The sequence below is a fragment of the Chelonoidis abingdonii genome, chromosome 2 (genome assembly GCF_003597395.2).
Source record: "Chelonoidis abingdonii isolate Lonesome George chromosome 2, CheloAbing_2.0, whole genome shotgun sequence".
NCBI classification, from domain to species: domain Eukaryota; kingdom Metazoa; phylum Chordata; order Testudines; family Testudinidae; genus Chelonoidis; species Chelonoidis abingdonii.
In genome coordinates this window covers 153,566,295-153,583,468 of record NC_133770.1, presented here as the reverse complement: position 1 = coordinate 153,583,468, position 17,174 = coordinate 153,566,295, and the positions used below count along the sequence as shown (strand labels likewise).

Sequence of the window (17,174 nt, the reverse complement as noted above, 5' to 3'; positions counted from 1 at the left end):
GCCTATCAGAGGAATAAGGTGGGGGTGTAGTAGGGGCTTAGTCCTGCCTGGACAGGGGCTGCCCTCGTTGTTGGGCCCTTGACTACAAAAACCTCACAGGCCTAGGGCTCCCCAGAGGGCTCAAGGAGCAGCAGGGGCTGGTGCTAAAGACCTGGAGTTCAATTCCAGCCCCCCATGGCCATGTACAAGGGGAAGGGCTAAACCCTGTGCCAAACCAGGCTTTCCAGGCTGCATGACACATGTTGAAAGAGGACCTGTTGACACCATAGTCAGTACATAAAAGGACATTGTCTTATAGGTCTGCAAAACATCATACATAAGAGACCTGCAAATGCATACTTGAGTTGTACCATAAGCGCCATTCTTTGCTTGAGCGGGCAGTATCTGTCGCAATGGGTTAAAGCTCATGAGCCCTCTGTTTTCCTTGCAAAAGGTGTTTTGTTTTTTTTTTAAATGTATCATACTCTCACAACAATCCCATTTGTCCTGCACCATAAACTCCAAATACCAACATCTTGCACAAAAACCACGAGGCCTGAGCAAGCTGCTTAACTCCTTCCATTCAATGATCTTAAAATAATGTTACAAAGATGGGTGTGGGGAAATAAACCAATGTTACAGATGAGGAAAATGAGGCACAGGCAAGTTAAGCATAAAGTCAAACAGCAAATCAGAAAGAGCCAGGAATAGAAACCACATCAGTGAGGAAAGATATCGACCTCCTAAATCAAACCACGTTTTATTATTACAACCTGCTGCACCTAAAAGGCAAGCAAAGGATAGCTAGCTAGAGTCATTTATAAAATGCACAAGAAGTTTATGAAGCACTTCAGGAGCAAAAGCTCATTAATACAGTTTAAGCTTAAACTTTACTTCCAATTTAAAATAAACTTTCACTGACTGCAGCAAACAATACCTCCACAGAGATGTGAATAACTTAAATACAAGAATTGATATTCCTGAGGAAGCTGCAGACTGTTGACTTACCTTCCAAACCACTGGTCAGTTCTTGCTCTCAGATTGCCTAAGTGTGAGGAGCTTTACTGCATAAGCCAACCAGCAACTGAACAAGGAATGAAATCATGATGCCAAGGCACATGCAATCCTGTCCACCTGAAGCTCTCAGGTTAGGGAGAAGACTTGATTTCTCTTATTCAAGGACTATGGCCCTGTAATGAACACACTTTAATTTAGAGTAGTTTTCAGTGTGCATCAGCAAAGTTATCCTAATCAAGAACCAATCATGTCAGGTTCAGAATCCTGTTCCTGGTAGAGGACACGTTGGCTATTAATTCACAGAGCAAACCCATGCTCAGGGTTTGTCTTCACTGACACACAGTTGCTTCTCTCATAGGATAACATGGATTACATATTCTGCTGCAAAAAACAAGGCGCTTCAGTTTTACTGTGAGAAACTCGATGTGGTCAATTCCAGGTAGAAGTACGGTGCAGACCTTGCCAGGCTACCTTACAGAAAACACAAGTGCCTTTTCTCCACTTAGGATATTACAGTAAGAACTTCCCTGCATTTTTCATCTTGCTGCAAAGAAATCCCCTTTTTAAGCAGTGAAGACAAAGCTTGAGTGACACTATCCTTTCCATGTTCTCACAGAACTAGGACCACGATGTTAGCCTCACTAAATGGGCACAAGCAACTTGCTTTGAACATCCTTGTCAATGTACTGCTGGTAAAATGAAGTGCCAGGCTGAAAGCCCTGGAGATCAGTTTCCGTTTCCCCACAGAGCAGGAACAGTTAATACAAGTCTCCTGGACATAAATGACAACATGTCTCCATGCTGAGCTCTGCAGTAAGGAGGTAGTCTCTGCTTCCATCCTCAGCCTCTGTGAGACTGCCACATAGACTGTTGCAGACCACCATGGTTATCAATCACCTCTCTCACAAGTAGTGGATAAGGAGCAATGACCTTGCTGACATTCAATTTCAATCTGAATAACCAACCTTTAGGCTTCCTAGAGCCACCCAGTCCCTCACCTGTTACATTTAGGAGAATATTAAGGTTAAAAACATGTTTAAAACAACATAAAATGAAAATGATGACACTAGATTTTGCTCCTCTTGAAGAATGGAAAAGTTAGGCTATTAAATAGAACTGGTCCAAAGTTTTCCAGCTGAAGGTTTTTCTTCAGCAAAATGCCAATCATCAAAATTGAAACATTCTGTAGAAACCTATCAATTTAGACAGATCTTTGATGGAAAACAGGCAACCAGAAATCAGACTTCATAGGGAGCTGGGCAGCAAGCCAAAGAATTCTGTGGGAAAAATCAATCAAGTGGGATTTTTTCAGTCTATCCTTCCCATGAAGCTTTTTTAATTTGATCATTTGGGTGAAAGTTCTCAAAAATTTGAGATTTTTTCACAGGATGGAAAGGCTGATCTCTGGCTTGCTCTACTATTCAATTTCACTTTGGTTACCTTTCCAGGTATTGCCATGCTATGCTTTGGTTATAAACAACTACAGGGGAAGGCATTCGTTCAAAACACAATTTCCTTAGAGTTTAAACAATGCACATGACACTTCTCATGGAAACCACCTAGTCAATTTGGGTCCATATTTATCTTGGGTGTCCATTTAGAGCTTGATAAGTCATTTTAACATGGATGTCACAATATTTCAATACAGTAAAAAGGTAAGGGTTTGTTGTGGAGATGGTTAAGAAAAATAAAACTTAAAAACAGTCTCAATGTTAAAATTAATGATTCCTTCCTTTGTGTTTCCTGACTGGCAATTGGCCAGCAATGGGCACCACAGCAAAGGTATTAGAATGAATAGAAGACTCATTCTCGAATAAAGTGTCTAGATTAAAAAAACTGCACAGAGGGGACTCCATATACCACACTATCAAGTTCTTCCACCAGATGAGCTCCTCACATTAATATGTATAGTGATTCCTTTTGGGTCTGCTGAACATTTTCGTTTTATATGTTTCCCGTTGTATATAATGAGGATTTTGCACTGGAAAGTACGGTCCATTGTAACCACTATGCTGTTTGTTATAAGGTAGGGGAACAGGGTAGTTGACAGGTCCCAAGTTGTAAGGGGGTGTCTGCTGGGCCAGGTTGGCTGTAGGGACACATTCCTTGTAATAAGCAGATCTCCCATTGTCGTAAACCCCGTGGAAATTCCTGACAGGGTACAGGGCTCTGAAAGAGAAAGATCAAGGTCATTTACCTGGATGGCCGAGCTGTTCATGAGAGCTCAACTCTTGAAACTCCTAAGCTACACCAGAGATCAACTGCACTAGCGAGGCATCAGTTATACTGTGACAGGCCTTATAATCATGTTAAGACTCTCAGTCTCTTAATACTTTGCATTTACATAGATCCTCAGAGGGAAAAATGCTAAGATCTTTTACAAACATGAAGCTTTACAGTACCCTAAAGTGGTGGTCAAGTCGTGCTACTGTCTACCTCTTGTATGCAAGTCAACTGCAGCACAAGAAGTCTTCACAGAAGTATTCTCTTGCCTCCCACCCCATCCAGTTTGTCCTAACAGGAGGAATAACCCCTCCTGCCCCCCATATTTTGGCCCAGAAGTAGTAATAAAAGGTTATGAAACATTCCCCTGGCCACTTTTGTTTGATTGTCAATCATACATTGGAAGGTTCAGTTCTGTATTATGTAACAGATTAACTCTGAAAGAGCGTTCTTGTACTTTTATCTCTTTCAACTTACAAAAGCCAACCGGATATGTCTGTAACCCCCATCGTGAACTATGGAAGAATTAAATTCAGCCCAATAATCTACTAAGATTTGGGAAGAGGAAGTTCACCCACACATCCATGAAGCAAGGACCAGAGAGGGTTACTTAAGAGGTGGGAACTGCAGATATGGTATCATATCATGACACTTGACAGAAGGAAGTGCAAATGCCTACATCCCAGGAGTAAAGAGAAAGCCATTTACCTTTGTTCTCTTTTTCCTCTCTTTCCTCGCCAAGAAGGGGAGAGCCTAAGAGCAGGAGAAGAAGAGTTACAGCCTTATTATGACAAAGCCAATTCTGCACAAGAGTCACTGAAGTCTGAATCATAGGGTAGGGCCCTTCTTTGTGCTAAAGTATCCTAGAGTAATAAAACTATTTCATTATCTCTACATTAATTTATTATGCACCTCCCACAATGTACCTAGGCACAGTGCAAAACGTAAATAATTGCCACAGAAGCAACCAAATCAATAGATCTCGTCCAGACTATGGTTGAAACAGTCTTAGCAACTGAATTTAAACTCAGTTCCTAGACAAAGTGAGTTTTGGGACCAAGATTCAAACTTGAGTGTCTGGCTTGCAATCTTGCGCTCCTGTTTACCTTTGTCACTTTCACAAATATACCTTTTCCCTTGATCCAATCCACTCTACCAGACCGAACGTTAGAGATGAAAACTAAATACCAACCTGCTGTCTGCCAGCGGGAGCTGCTGTGAATACGGATGAGATCCAGCTAATTGGAAATCCAAATTTGGTGCCATGCTGCTTTGTCCTTTGATTAAATCAAATCCTAGTCCATCTGCAGCATGGTTCCTGAGACAAAAATGTTCTATTAGCTCAGCCCAAATCTACAGAATCACTCAATGAAGTTGCAGGGAAGTTTTTATTCTCTTTACAGTCTCAGTGATAATTGCACCTCAAACTACTTTAAGAGATGGGCATGATTCCCATTTTAAAGATGGGGAAACTGAGGTACTGGAAGAAAGAGTGACTTGTCCAAGGTCACCAGCAGAACGTGGAACAAAGCCCATATTCTCCTGGCTTCCAGTTCTTTTCCCTATCCACTGATCCCTGCTTCTTCATCAGCTAACAGAAGCGAAAAACCTAAACTCAGATCCATTAAATAGCTGACACGAGCTAACTATTCTTCATTCTAGCACCCAGACAGAAACAGATATCGAAACAGGGACTTACATTCTCATGGGGCCCTTCTGAAGGTCCTCAATATAGTTCTTCCTCTCTATAGAATGCCCTCGCGACCTGTTGAACACTACGAGGAGGGAAGAGTTAAGTTACAAAACACCATTATACATAGCTATTTTGCACTAGGCTACTCAGGACAGGGGGTAGATCATGTGTTGGCAAAGCACTGAAGCCACACCCCTATCATAAGCATCTTTCCCAAATCTGGACCTTAGCCGTCCTCTGCGGGGCTGTATGAAACCTCCCCCAGCTTATTACCAGCTTGGAATTCTGATCTCGCTGCCACCTGCCAGGAATTTCCAGGCGCTGATCCCTTCTTGTCTCCCAAACCTCTCTAGGGACCAAGATCCAGAACCCTGCCTTGAAGTCTCATCACGCCTAAAGGGAAACAAGCTCTCTCCCTGCTTGTCTCCTCTTTAGCTTTCCCCAGCTCCGCCTCCCTGGGTAATCTCGGGCGTACTGTACTTCAACTCCTTGTATGCAAACAGAGAGTGGCAATTTACCTTTCCCTGAGGCTCTATGCATGTCAAACCTAGTCAAGCTTAACTGCAAGAGAATTCCCCCCTCCCTCGTTCCTTAGGCCTTAACCAGAAGAAAACTACAAGCAGTTTAATAAAGAAAAGCTTTATTAAAAGAAAGAAAAAAGAATAAAAATATCCCTTCTCGTATCCAGTGACAATTTACAGAGTCAATGACTAAAGGAAAAAATTGAATAACAGCCTTTATTCAAAAGAGAACAAATTTAAACTTTATTTCCAGCACCACACACATTTGTAAATACCAAAACATATAAAAGCCTATTGTTTTGCTACCTTTGTACTTACAACTGGGAAACTGAAGATGAGAAGCTTACAGATAGAAAAAGATCCCCTCTCATAGCTGAGAGCCAGACAAAGACAAAGACCAAAAAAATTCCCTCCCCTGAGCTTTGAAAAATCCAGTTTCCTGATTAGTCCTCTGGTCAGGTGTTTGGTTCCCTTTGTTAACCCTTTACAGGTAAAAGAAACATTAACCCTTTTAATGTTAATTAACCCATAAATCTATTTATGACAACCCCGTATTAGCAGTAATAAAGAACTCAGTGATTTTAACCCCTTGGTTTTGACACTGAGCACAACCCAACTTATTACTAGTAATTCATTTAGGGTCACATGAGCACAGGTTAAGCATATAGGTATTGGAAGGTTGGATATTAGGTAGATGTCCTTTAAGGTACAGAAGAGAAATGCAGGCTGGAATGAAGGGATGCCATTTAAAACATCAAGGTGCAACTCCATTTCTACATAATGCCCCTTTGATGACACCTCATGGTTGCATGAATGACCCATTGGGCGGAGCAGGTCTTCTCTTGTTTATAAGGAAGAACCACAGAGTTACGAACACCAGAGTTATGAACTGATCAGTCAACCACATACCTCACTTGGAACCAGAAGTACGCAATCAGGCAGCAGCAAAGACCCTCCCACCCCCCAAGATCGCAAATACAGTACAGTGTTAACCATAAGCTACTAAAATAATAAAGGGAAAGTTTAAGAAAGATTTGACAAGGCAAGGAAACTGTGCTTGTTTCATTTAAATTAACATGGTTAAAAGCAGCATTTTTCTTCTGCATAGTAGAGTTTCAAAGCTGTATCAAGTCAATGTTCAGCTGTAAACTTTTGAAAGAACCACCAAAACGTTTTGTTGAGAGTTATGAACAACCTCCATTCCCGAGGGGTTCGTAACTCTGAGGTTCTGCCATAAGAGACGCAATGAGATGGTCTGGCAACGGAGTGGCACGTTGCTCAATAATTTACACTCCTACTCATACGTCACCTGGGTTTCAAATCCAGGGATTCATTGACATCAGTCTGGCTTAAGATGGATTCCAAGGGCACTCTTGCAAAAAATCAATCCATCGTCACAATAAACCTCTTCCTCTTTGCCCTCCCATTTTCTATTATCCATCCACTCTTCCGATCTTACATTCTCCTACAGTGCAAAACTGATCTTACAAGTTCTCCCTCTGTGCTCTTCTCCTACAGCCAACCTCCTAGCTATCCTAGAGCCTAGAACCTTTTGAATGCAAGCTATTAAGCCAGTGTTTTGCCCCATAAAAGAAATAGGAAAAACAGTGATCTCCTTATACTTACACTCTATAGCAACATTCGGTTCCATGCCTTCAACGTCAATTAGGTACCTGAACAGAGCAACATAATACATGAGCTCTAATTACGGGAATAATGCTGAAGAATGAAAGACAAACCTTTATCTCTCTGGATGCTTTTTTTAGATTATGTATTTACAGGCCATGATGGGCTATCGAAGTACTTACAGCTTTTACAGCAGAGGTAAATTTCTGATTGCTATACCAAGGCTCATTCACAAAAAACTTACATGCCCTGGGAGCATCTGTACTTATCTGCTCAGAGAACTTCTAATCCCGGTCTGTTCATGAAAGCCAAGATTTTATATGATCACTGGGCCCTTGACCAGTGCACTTTACATTAGAGTCCAAGATTAGCTATAGCGGGGCAGACATTGGATAAGTAATTTTCCCATCCCTTGTGCTGCTAGAGAAATACCCATCTAGCACAGCTCAGTTACAAGAGTTTAAGATATCTCACCTACAAACAAGGTAACCAGTTCTATTTAAGCCATGAGTGCAGTGAACTCCAATGAGTTTATCTATGAGAGAGGAAATTCAAGTTATGCTTTTTAATAGAGTGCTCATTTTCAGGCAGGCAGTGAGCATCAGAAAGGAGAAGGAAGCAAATCTGATTACATTTGTTAGTCATTCACTGATTACGTCAGTGTAAACAAATTAACATCTCTACCAGATTTTTTTTGGTGAACCTCAGACCTGCAACGGACTGTTTAACAGCCAGGATTCAAACCAGGGTCACCCACAACCCAGGTAAGTGCCCTAGCACAGTAGTTAAAGGTTTAAGGGGCTAGAAGCAGCAGCAGCTCCACCACCTCCTCCCTCCAACCATTTTACAAATGGACAAAACTACTGGTGTGAAATTCACAAATAAGTCTGTGATTCTTTAATGGAGGTCACAGAAATCACAGATTCCAGGACTTTCTGCAGCCTCTGCGGAGGCTGGTACAGCTGACTTCAGGGCTGCTCAGGCAGCTAGCCCAAGGGTCCACAAGACCAGCTGTACCAGCCGCTGCTTGGGAGGCAGCTGGCTCTGGGGACCACCTGTGCAGCAGCTGGTGAGACTGGTCTCACAAACCACCTGTGCAGTGGTCCTGGGGAGTGCTCTGGAGCCAGCTGCACCAGCTGCTGCTTGGACAGCCCTGGGCAGCTGGCTCCAGAGAGCACCCAAACAGCGGTCCTGGGAGTACATGGGGACTGCCTAAGCACCAGCAGTCTAGGGGGAAAGAAGGGGTGCTGGAACAGCAGTCCCAGGGGCACTTAGAGTCTGTCCAGAGAGCAGGCCCTGGGAGCAGTGGCTCGGGCGCAGTCAATCTCCAGTCCTGGAGCAGCAGAGCCCCAGAAGTAAAGATTTAGCCACAAATATTTTTGGTTAAAGTCACGGACAGGTCACAGGCCATGAATTTTTATTTATTGTCCATGACCTGTCCATGACTTACCAAAAATACCCAAGACTAAATCTTAGCCTTATTCACAAACAGTTATAAGTTGACCGAAACTGCACTTTTTGTCAAATAAATTTGTTCAAAAATTCATTTAGTGCTAGACGAAACCTCACAGTGCTTGACTATACTAATAAGAACATAAGAATGGCCATACTGGGTTAGACCAAAGGTCCATCTAGCCCAGCATCCTGTCTTCCAACAGTGGCCAATGCCAGGTGTCCCAGAGGGAATGAACAGAACAGGGAAGCATCAAGTGATCCATCCCCTCGCCCATTCCCAGCTTCTGGCAAACAGAGGCTAAGGACATCATGCCTGCCATTCCTGGCTAATAGCCATTGATGGACCTATCCTCCATAAACTTATGTAGTTCTTTTCTGAACTCAGTGTTCACTTAACCATGAATCCAATGTTACTGCTGCTGCCAAAGGCAACTGGCCTCGTTGCCTTGACATCCTCTTGGATCTTCACGTGCCAAGATGAGACAAAACCAACATGGGTTACCAAAAGCAGGGAACTAATTGTACATAAGATTATACGAGAATTTCCCTAGCACACTGAAATCTACAAGAGATTGTGTTCATTATAGCTCAAGACATTTTAATTACAGTGAGTTTTTAATCAAGGGAAGCAGATAAGAATTAGAGGCAATCTATGCTCACCGTTATCTCTGTTCTGCCGTAAAAACTCTCTCACAGCACATTTAAATTTAAAAATTGTTTCGTTATCTGGTATTTCATGTCCAACTGTCAAGATCTTGGAGTAGCACAGTGTCTCTGGTAGCTCCTACAAAAAAAAGAGGAATCCAACACATTTTTGTATGGACCATAAAACCAAACATTTCTATCACTGAAAGGGTCCACATGCTTTATAGAAAGCAAATCCTTCTATAGTTTAAAAACTAAACCTGAAAGGGCACCTGTGAGATTTTAGTCTGGTAAGTGACATCCTCCGCAATAACTCAGGTAAGTTACAACAGCACCATATTGTCAGATATACCATGCATCTCCCAGAAGCGCTTAAATACAATTATGTATAAACATGTGGAGTGAAATTTGCCTGAAACAATTCTTACAGTGAACCAGAACTGATGTGAAGGCTCTAATAAAACACACACCATAAAGAGTTCTGAACTAGAGTAGTTTTACACTAGACTATTATGGAGACTTTGCAGCCCATATTTAGTAACAATGATTCACAAGTGACTACCATGATGCAAGATCTGATAGCCCACTTAGTCCTCCTAGCAACAAAGAGTTTGCTAGTCTATAAGGTGCCACAGGACTTTGCCGCTTTTTACAGATCCAGACTAACACGGCTACCCCTCTGATACTTGGTCCTCCTAGTGACAACTGAGGTACCAACAAAAATATTTTTGACCAATATGTTTCTTTGCTATTGTTTATTTGTCCCGGGTTTCCTTCCCATCTGTCTTTTACAAACACAAAGTGCATGTAGCAGAAGGGCTAGGGGAGTATTTTAAACAATTGTTTCTGTGTAATTAATGCCACCAATAAATAACAGTTTGAACTGGAATTCGGAAGCCTTCATTTAGCGCTGCTGTGAGAGTGAAACAACAGAACATGGTAACATGTAGTCACTTACAGAGTCCACCACATTCATAGAAAAATTGAAGTCCACTTCATTCACTTGGGCAAAATGAGGGGATTTTTAGTCCTGATCCTGCTTTCGGATCCACATAGGAACAATCTTCCCCTAACCCCCGTTACTATAGTATGTGAGTCTCACAATTTTCAATGGATTAATCCTCCCAATGCCTCTGAGATGGGAAACTGAGGCACAGAGAGGCTAACTGACATGCTCAGTGTCCCACAAAAAAATCTGTCAGGGAGCAGAAGTATTGGGGCCTAGGATAGTTGTTGCACCCTAACTTACCTCCGGTCCATAATAGCGCGCTGTGTATGTTAGATCAATGATCATGCCAAGTTCTTCTTTCTGTTCTCTAATTTTCTTAATGAGGTCAAAAGGAGAAAATCTGTCTTTTGGGGCAAGTCTCCATTCAAAACTCTGGCGAGAAATATTAATATTTAATAGTATCTTGTGCACAATTGCAGCACCCTATCCAAGAATCTCAAGGCACTTTACAAATATAACACCTCACAATAGCTTTGGGAGGGAGAGTTCCCATGCACCCTAGGGACCACAATAGTTAAGATTTAAATCACCCACCAACCCACAGCCCAATAAGGTAGGTTTGTCAGAATCTAGGTACCAAACAGGAAGAGGTCTCGGGCATAAGCAGATACATTAAATACTGAAGTGCCTTGATATTGATCTCTTGAGAGCATCTTCTCCCTGATGTTAGTGCATCAGATTGCTCAGCTGTGTTCCAAGAATCCCACATACTATAGTGACTGGAGCTCTCTACATGTAGACATCTGACAGTAATCCAAGAGCGTACACAAATGGCAGAGAAATGCATCTAAAGAGGTGGAGGTTCACCTTCGAACATTGCTGCTGGTGCCAATCATATGGCCATCTGTTAGTATTCACAAGCTTACCATCCTATGCATTTTTAAATACGCAAGCATGGTAAAGAAATAAACAGATGAAAATCTCAGCATAGCAACTGAAATATTAACACAAGGAGGCAACAAGGGGCTTAAAAGAAGAATCATCTAGATATTTCTGATAAAGGAATAACAGCTACTACTTATATTGATAAAAAGGATAAACACCTTAGTAGCTGGGTATTCCAGGTGAATGAGGTGGGCCAGCAGCAGTAGCCTTCACATAATTCACTGGCTATTAATTTGAACGTATTGGGACTAGTATAGAAAGATCAAGGGAGACAGACTGCTGAATCAAATGTACTAGATTACAGACCAAGTCAGTTCTGCATATTTAAAGGAGTGATTAGACAGGTATCGTTATAGTGGAAAAAGATCTTTCAACAACATTACTGTCACAAACGGCTAAATTTAACACAAAGCAAATACGTCATGATCTATTTTTAATTTCCAAGCTCCAGCTGAAGTGATGATGGCACAATTTGCTTGCATGCAGATCACCACATTTTTGTCAGATTTTTTTTTTTTTTATAAGAAGCTCTCTGATGCCTATCAAAATGATGCACGAAATTCATTTGAATGAGAGTTCCCATGCTATGATGCTCCATATGTGGAACTCACTATCCCACAATACTTAATAGCAGAAGGATTCCAAAAAAACCCAGCCCCACTGTGCCTAGAGATGCCACATAAAATCACCTATGGCTCAAGTTTTCAGAGCCATGGGTGACTACCATCTCTAAACATTTGGCCACTCATGTTCAACAAGCTTGGTGAGAAATCTCCTTGAGCTGTTACTTAAGGCACAATGGTAGCAATATAAAGGACACTGTAGTAGCTTTAACTCAGTTTACTTCTTCTAAAGCTTTAAAGGGTGATGGTCCCATCAGGCTTTTATTTTCTATCCCAAAAAGTTATAATCTCCAAATTTTCCTTTATGTTTTCATTTAGCATAAATCAAATTTAGGCCACGTCTACACCAGGAGTACTTTACCAGTATGGGAATAACAGTACACCATATGGGCAAACCACTCCTTGTGCGGATGCAGTTATACTGGAAAAGCTGTGCTTTATAATGATATCATAAAACTGCATCACACAAGTGAAACAAGCTATACCAATAGAAGTGCAGTTGGTATAATTGCGTCTACACTAAAGACTTCTGTTGGCCAGTTCTTGGTGATGGGGTGTGAAGAGATGTGATTCCCTGAAAGAATACTGTGGCATAGACCTGGTGTGAATTACCTGGATGTTCAGATAAATTCCTCTCAAGCAGTGCAAACACTGGAATAAAATTCTCCCCTCAACACATCCAACCCGAATATCTTTGAAAAATCCCTGCTTTGAGATCACTAAGTCCATGTTTTCTGTTACAGTTAAAAACCGCAGATCCGAAACAACCCCAAAAGAGCCCAAGCTCAATCATCTTTCACTTACCTTTTTTAAAGGAACTTTGAAAGCGATGAACCTAGTACCCGGCATTCTTTGTCCAAGTGGGAGATAGTCTGTCCATCTAGAAGAGAGATGTGATGATTAATGCCACAACTTCCCATAGCTGGAATCTTGGGGAATGTCTACACTGCGAAGTTGTTGACAAAACTTGTATCTCTCAGGTACTTAAAAAGCCCCTCCACAAAAAACAAAAGTTTTGCTTATGAAAATGGCAGTGTGAACGCAGTTTTGTCGGCAGGAGTGCTCTCCTGCTGACAAAGCTAACGCCGCTCGCAGGGCTGGAAGTATTTGTCATGCCGACAAAGTACTGACAAAGAGTGTTTACGCACGTTGACTATTCTAAAAGCTATGTGGTGTAGACAAAATCTTGCCTTTTACATTGTCTTCATTTCATACCTCCCTCTTACTAGGCTTTATTTCCTTCCTGCAGGCAAAGATTCTTACAAACTAATACAGATGTATTACCAAATCCCAATTTCTCTGTGTCAACTAATCCAGATCAGTTAGCATCACTGATGGAGCCCTTTAAAAAATAATTAAGGCCCAGCTATTGAAATTAGTGCTACAACCCCTTGCTGTATATTGCAAAATCAGTTTATTGTCAAGGGAAAAAGCTAGAACAGGTCAAGTCACACTTATTTCAACCCCACTTCCCCACATTCTATTGGGCACATGTACCAGTAGTAAAATAGTCATCAGAAACGCAAATCACTAGCCACAGTTCAGGCAGCGTTTTGCACTCAACACAGGGTTACATGTGATAAACGTCAGAGTAAAACTTATTGGTGTCCTGATTTCATAGCAGTCTGCCAATGATTTCATACAATTCATAGGGACCCTCCTAAAGGAAACATACGGCCAAAGGCTCCGCTACTATTGTGTCCAGCCCGCTACACGCAGCCCCAGACACTCTGGATAGCACGGGGGATGAACCTGAAGGTCTCAGCCGCCGCCCCACCTCGGATAGGGCAGGATCCCAGAAGCTCTCGGCTCAGTGAATTCGGGAACGGGGGATTTCAAGTCCCTGATCTCCCCCGGAAAGCGAGGCGCCAGCTGGCCAGTAGCTGAGGGGGAAGGGCGCACCAAGAGCTCCCTGGTCAGCGGAGCGGTTGCTTTCAACTTAGCAGCATTTGGAAAGAGGCGGGGGAGGGGCTCCAGGTAACACTGACCCCCCGCGCGCCAGGCCCCGGGGCCCGCAGGAGTCTCACGCCGGCGCAGAGGAGAAGGGCCCCGGCTGGGGGAGTTGGTCTCACCTGTCCGGCAGGCGGGTCCTGCCGTTCCCCGGCATGGCTCCGGCTCCGCTCTGGCTCCCCCAGCGAGGCCACCCGATACCCAGGCCGCGGCGCGCCGCCAGAGACGCTCCCAGCTCTGGGCCCCGCGGAACCCAGCCGGCGCTCGGCGCTTCCGGTTCCCACGACCTCACGCAGGGGACGTGGCCCCGCCACGCGCACGGCCGCCGCCACCAGCGTGCCCCGCCCATTCTGACATCACGGCCGGCCCCGCCGCCCCCTCCCGCCTTTTGACCCCTTGGCCCCGCCCATTCAGCTAGCCCTGCCCCTTAGGAAAGCAGCGGATTGCGGCACCCGGAGCCGCTAGTCGTCGCTGGCGCTTTCATTTAGGCGGCCTAGGCAATCGCCTAGGGCGCCAGGATTATTGGTGGGCGCCGTTTTGCCGCAGGGGGCGGCTCCGGTGGAGCTGCTGCAGTCGTGCCTGTGGATGGTCGGCTGCTCGCGCTGCTCCGGTGGACGCCCTCAGGCACCGCTGCAGCAGCTCCACCGGAGCCGCACGTGGGCCAGTGAAATTGCCGTGCACCTACGGTGCTAAAACCCCTAGTGCCAGTGCTGCCTCAACCCTGCACATCAGTGGCTGGCCCAGCCTTTACCCACAATCCCCATGGGGCCCAGCCCTGGCACCCCCTTCTCTGTTACCCACAATCCCCTTGACCCAGCCTACCCCCCTCTTGTCTGTTACCCAGAATCCTCCAGGCTGAGCGCCAATGTCCTGTTCTCTGTTACCCACAATCCCCTCGGGCCCTGCCCAACCCCAGCACCCCAATCTCTCTTACACTGATTCCCAGATTCCTACCTAACTCTAGCAGTACCTTCTAAGGGTAGGTCTCCTCTACACTGCAGTTAGATTCCTGCTGCTGATTCAGGCTGTTTGGGTTGGGTTTAAGAGGCTGTTTAAATGCGGTGTAGACTTTTGGGGCTTGGGCTGGATCCTTGGCTGTAGACCCTGCAAAGTGGGAGGATCCCAGAGGTTGGGCTGCAGCATTTTTTAAAAAGCTGCTATACTGGATGACTGGAGGGTACTAAATGTTGTACTCATCTTTAGAAAAGGCACTAGGGGTGTTGTCAAGTCAATCGGAGTGGAGGGGACTCAGCATGTCTCAGACTCTCGACCCCGTAGGGTATCTGTTAAGTCCTTTGAGAGTCTCTGAGGGCCAGTTTTGTCTGTCTTTCTGAGGTGTGTTGTAGCCATGTTGGTCCCAGGATATTAGGTAGACAAGGTAGGGGAGGTAATATCTTTTATTGGGCCTGTTGAGGCCACTAAGTGTCACTAAGCATTATTCTAAGTAATTTTAAAAGGTAAAGGCTATAAGAATATGGAGTTTTCCCTTAGGCCTTCTCATGAGCAAAAGTCCATCCATGTTAAACTCTAATTGACCTAGCAGGCCAATAAATAAACAAAAGGCCAGGTGTCCGGAGCCTTATCAGTTGTAAGGCTGCTCAAACTGGTATTGAGCAAAAATAATGAAGCCTGCTTACTTTTGGTCAAGGGATAGGAGATAATGGTTTACAAAGACAAGGTCGTAATTCACGCCAGCTTTAATCAACTGTTCAATGTAACTCTACAAGGGGGAGAGGGAGGGGGAAGAAAGACAAAGAAGTGTGTGAGAAAAGATACTGCAGCCGGACAGAAGAGGGAGGGGAAACGGGGGCTTGCTAGTCAGCAAGAAAAGTTCTCATGGATATAAACAAGACTGCTTGTTTTAGGTGTGCTGGATTTGAGGCAGGACAAGTCTCCCAGCACCACTTTGAGATCTCAAATAAACCTTACTTGTTTTCTCCCACTCGGTGTGTTTATTGGAGCTGAAGCACTCCGGACAACGGACTGCTACCACTGTTGTTTGCCTCAGCAGTCTATCTGCCCACAACAGGCCGACTTCTATTGTTGAGAGAGACACACTTCCAAGCTTGTCTCTCTCACCAACAGAAGTTGGTCCAATAAAATATATTACCTCACTTACCTTGTCTCTCGCAGGAAATTGATCATCTAATGAGCTATGTCCGCCTGATCCAGCAGGATGATTCCTGCACAGTGTTCCCACTCATCCCAAGTGTCAAGCAGCATAAACCCCTCCTACTCCCAAATGTGTGCACACATTCCAGTGCAACAAAGAGGAATGATGTGTCCCTCTGCAAGGAGCGATGTCCTTTACTGGAGCCAGACCGGGTGACAACAGTAGCCGAATAATGTCCTGTTGAAGGGACAATGGACTGTTCCATGGCAGTTGGGAAACAGCAGTTGCATTCAAAGGGATAGAGAGGAACAGCGGATGGGGGGGGGTGGGGTGGGGTGCCTCAGGCAGAATCTGGGGGGCAGGAGAAAGGATTCCCATATTGTTTGCCAAGTGTGAGAAAGAAACGAGAGCTGACATTATAGCAGTGATTGCGGGGGCCTAAATGCCCTGGTGAGTGCCTGGCCTAAAGGAAATGGGGATGAGTGGGTGAAAGAGACGGGGACTTCACCTGCTCCCCCATAGAGACAGCTAGAGAAAAGGGATATACCCAGCAGTAATGGCTTACTGGACAGAATAGGGACTGAGGGATTAGTGCAGAGGGAAAGCAGGATTGGTTTTGGAAAAGAAACCTAATAAACCTGGTGTCTGGGCATGTTGTGACAATCAGGTATAGACAGAGCTAGTGGATTGCAGCTTTAAAGCTACATTCCATACCAGGGTGTGTAATACAAAGGAAGGAGATGCTTCTTGCTCTGCTACATGCAGAGAGGGCAAGAGTTTGGCAACGGATGAAAATTCAAGAACTCCTCTATGACCTAGCTCCCAACCTGGTGCTGCTAGTGCATTTAATCTGGGCCACTGATTCCTGCCCTGTAGCAAGGGACTGTCCAGGGGAAATGGGTGGATTAGACAGAGCATTAACGGAGGGGATAGGGAGGTAAAAGTAGTGTGATGTACTGGGTGCCAGAGAAATGGAAGGGAGAGAGCCAATGGGACAATGGGGTAGAGAGAGGGGAGATAGCCAGGATGAGGAGAGGAGGGAAGCGACCATATGGGTTTGGAGATCACCAGGAGAGAGGAGAAGACAAGAGGAAGGAGAGAGTGCAGGAGAGGCAGAGAAGGAGACAAAGAGTCCAGTCCTCCAGGCACCACGCCTCTTGGCAGACAGAGAGAAGGGATTTACCTTCCAGAAAAGGCGACAAGGGGTGGCAGGAGGTATGGGGAAGCTCAGCTCACCCCAGTCACGGTAAGAAACAAGGGTACACATAAGAGATGGGGGCTGGTCCAAAACACCTCTTATCTACAGGAGAATTCAATTCTAGGTCCAATCCTCACATCTGTCCCATCTGAGCCAAACCAAAATCCCGGATTGGAGCAGCCCTGAATTTTGGGAAGATTGGGGTATAGAGGTGAGCTGTACAGGCCCGATTCTGCT

The 17,174-nt window shown here is 44.5% G+C and overlaps 1 protein-coding gene across 1 annotated transcript; it reads right to left on the bottom strand.

Annotated features, from left to right (window-relative positions):
• Positions 1-716: 716 nt before the first annotated feature.
• On the bottom strand, positions 717-13,972 carry DUSP11 (dual specificity phosphatase 11). Its single transcript, XM_032774193.2, has 10 exons — positions 13,749-13,972; positions 12,481-12,556; positions 10,409-10,540; positions 9,175-9,298; positions 7,534-7,594; positions 7,060-7,106; positions 4,919-4,994; positions 4,412-4,537; positions 3,928-3,972; positions 717-3,165 (listed from the first exon to the last, which is right to left on the bottom strand). Exons 1-10 carry the CDS (start codon positions 13,781-13,783, stop codon positions 2,895-2,897), a joined length of 993 nt encoding a protein of 330 aa, XP_032630084.1. The 5' UTR covers positions 13,784-13,972; the 3' UTR covers positions 717-2,894.
• Positions 13,973-17,174: the final 3,202 nt, after the last annotated feature.

Coding starts and splice junctions, on each gene's coding strand:
- DUSP11 (XM_032774193.2), bottom strand. CDS start 13,783: ATGCCGGGGAACGGCAGGACCCGCCTGCCGGACAG. Junction 9,299..10,408: donor CGCGCTATTATGGACCGGAG/GTAAGTTAGGGT, acceptor TTTTTTTTGTAG/GAGCTACCAGAGACACTGTG. Junction 4,538..4,918: donor CAGAAGGGCCCCATGAGAAT/GTAAGTCCCTGT, acceptor TTTTTGTCTCAG/GAACCATGCTGCAGATGGAC.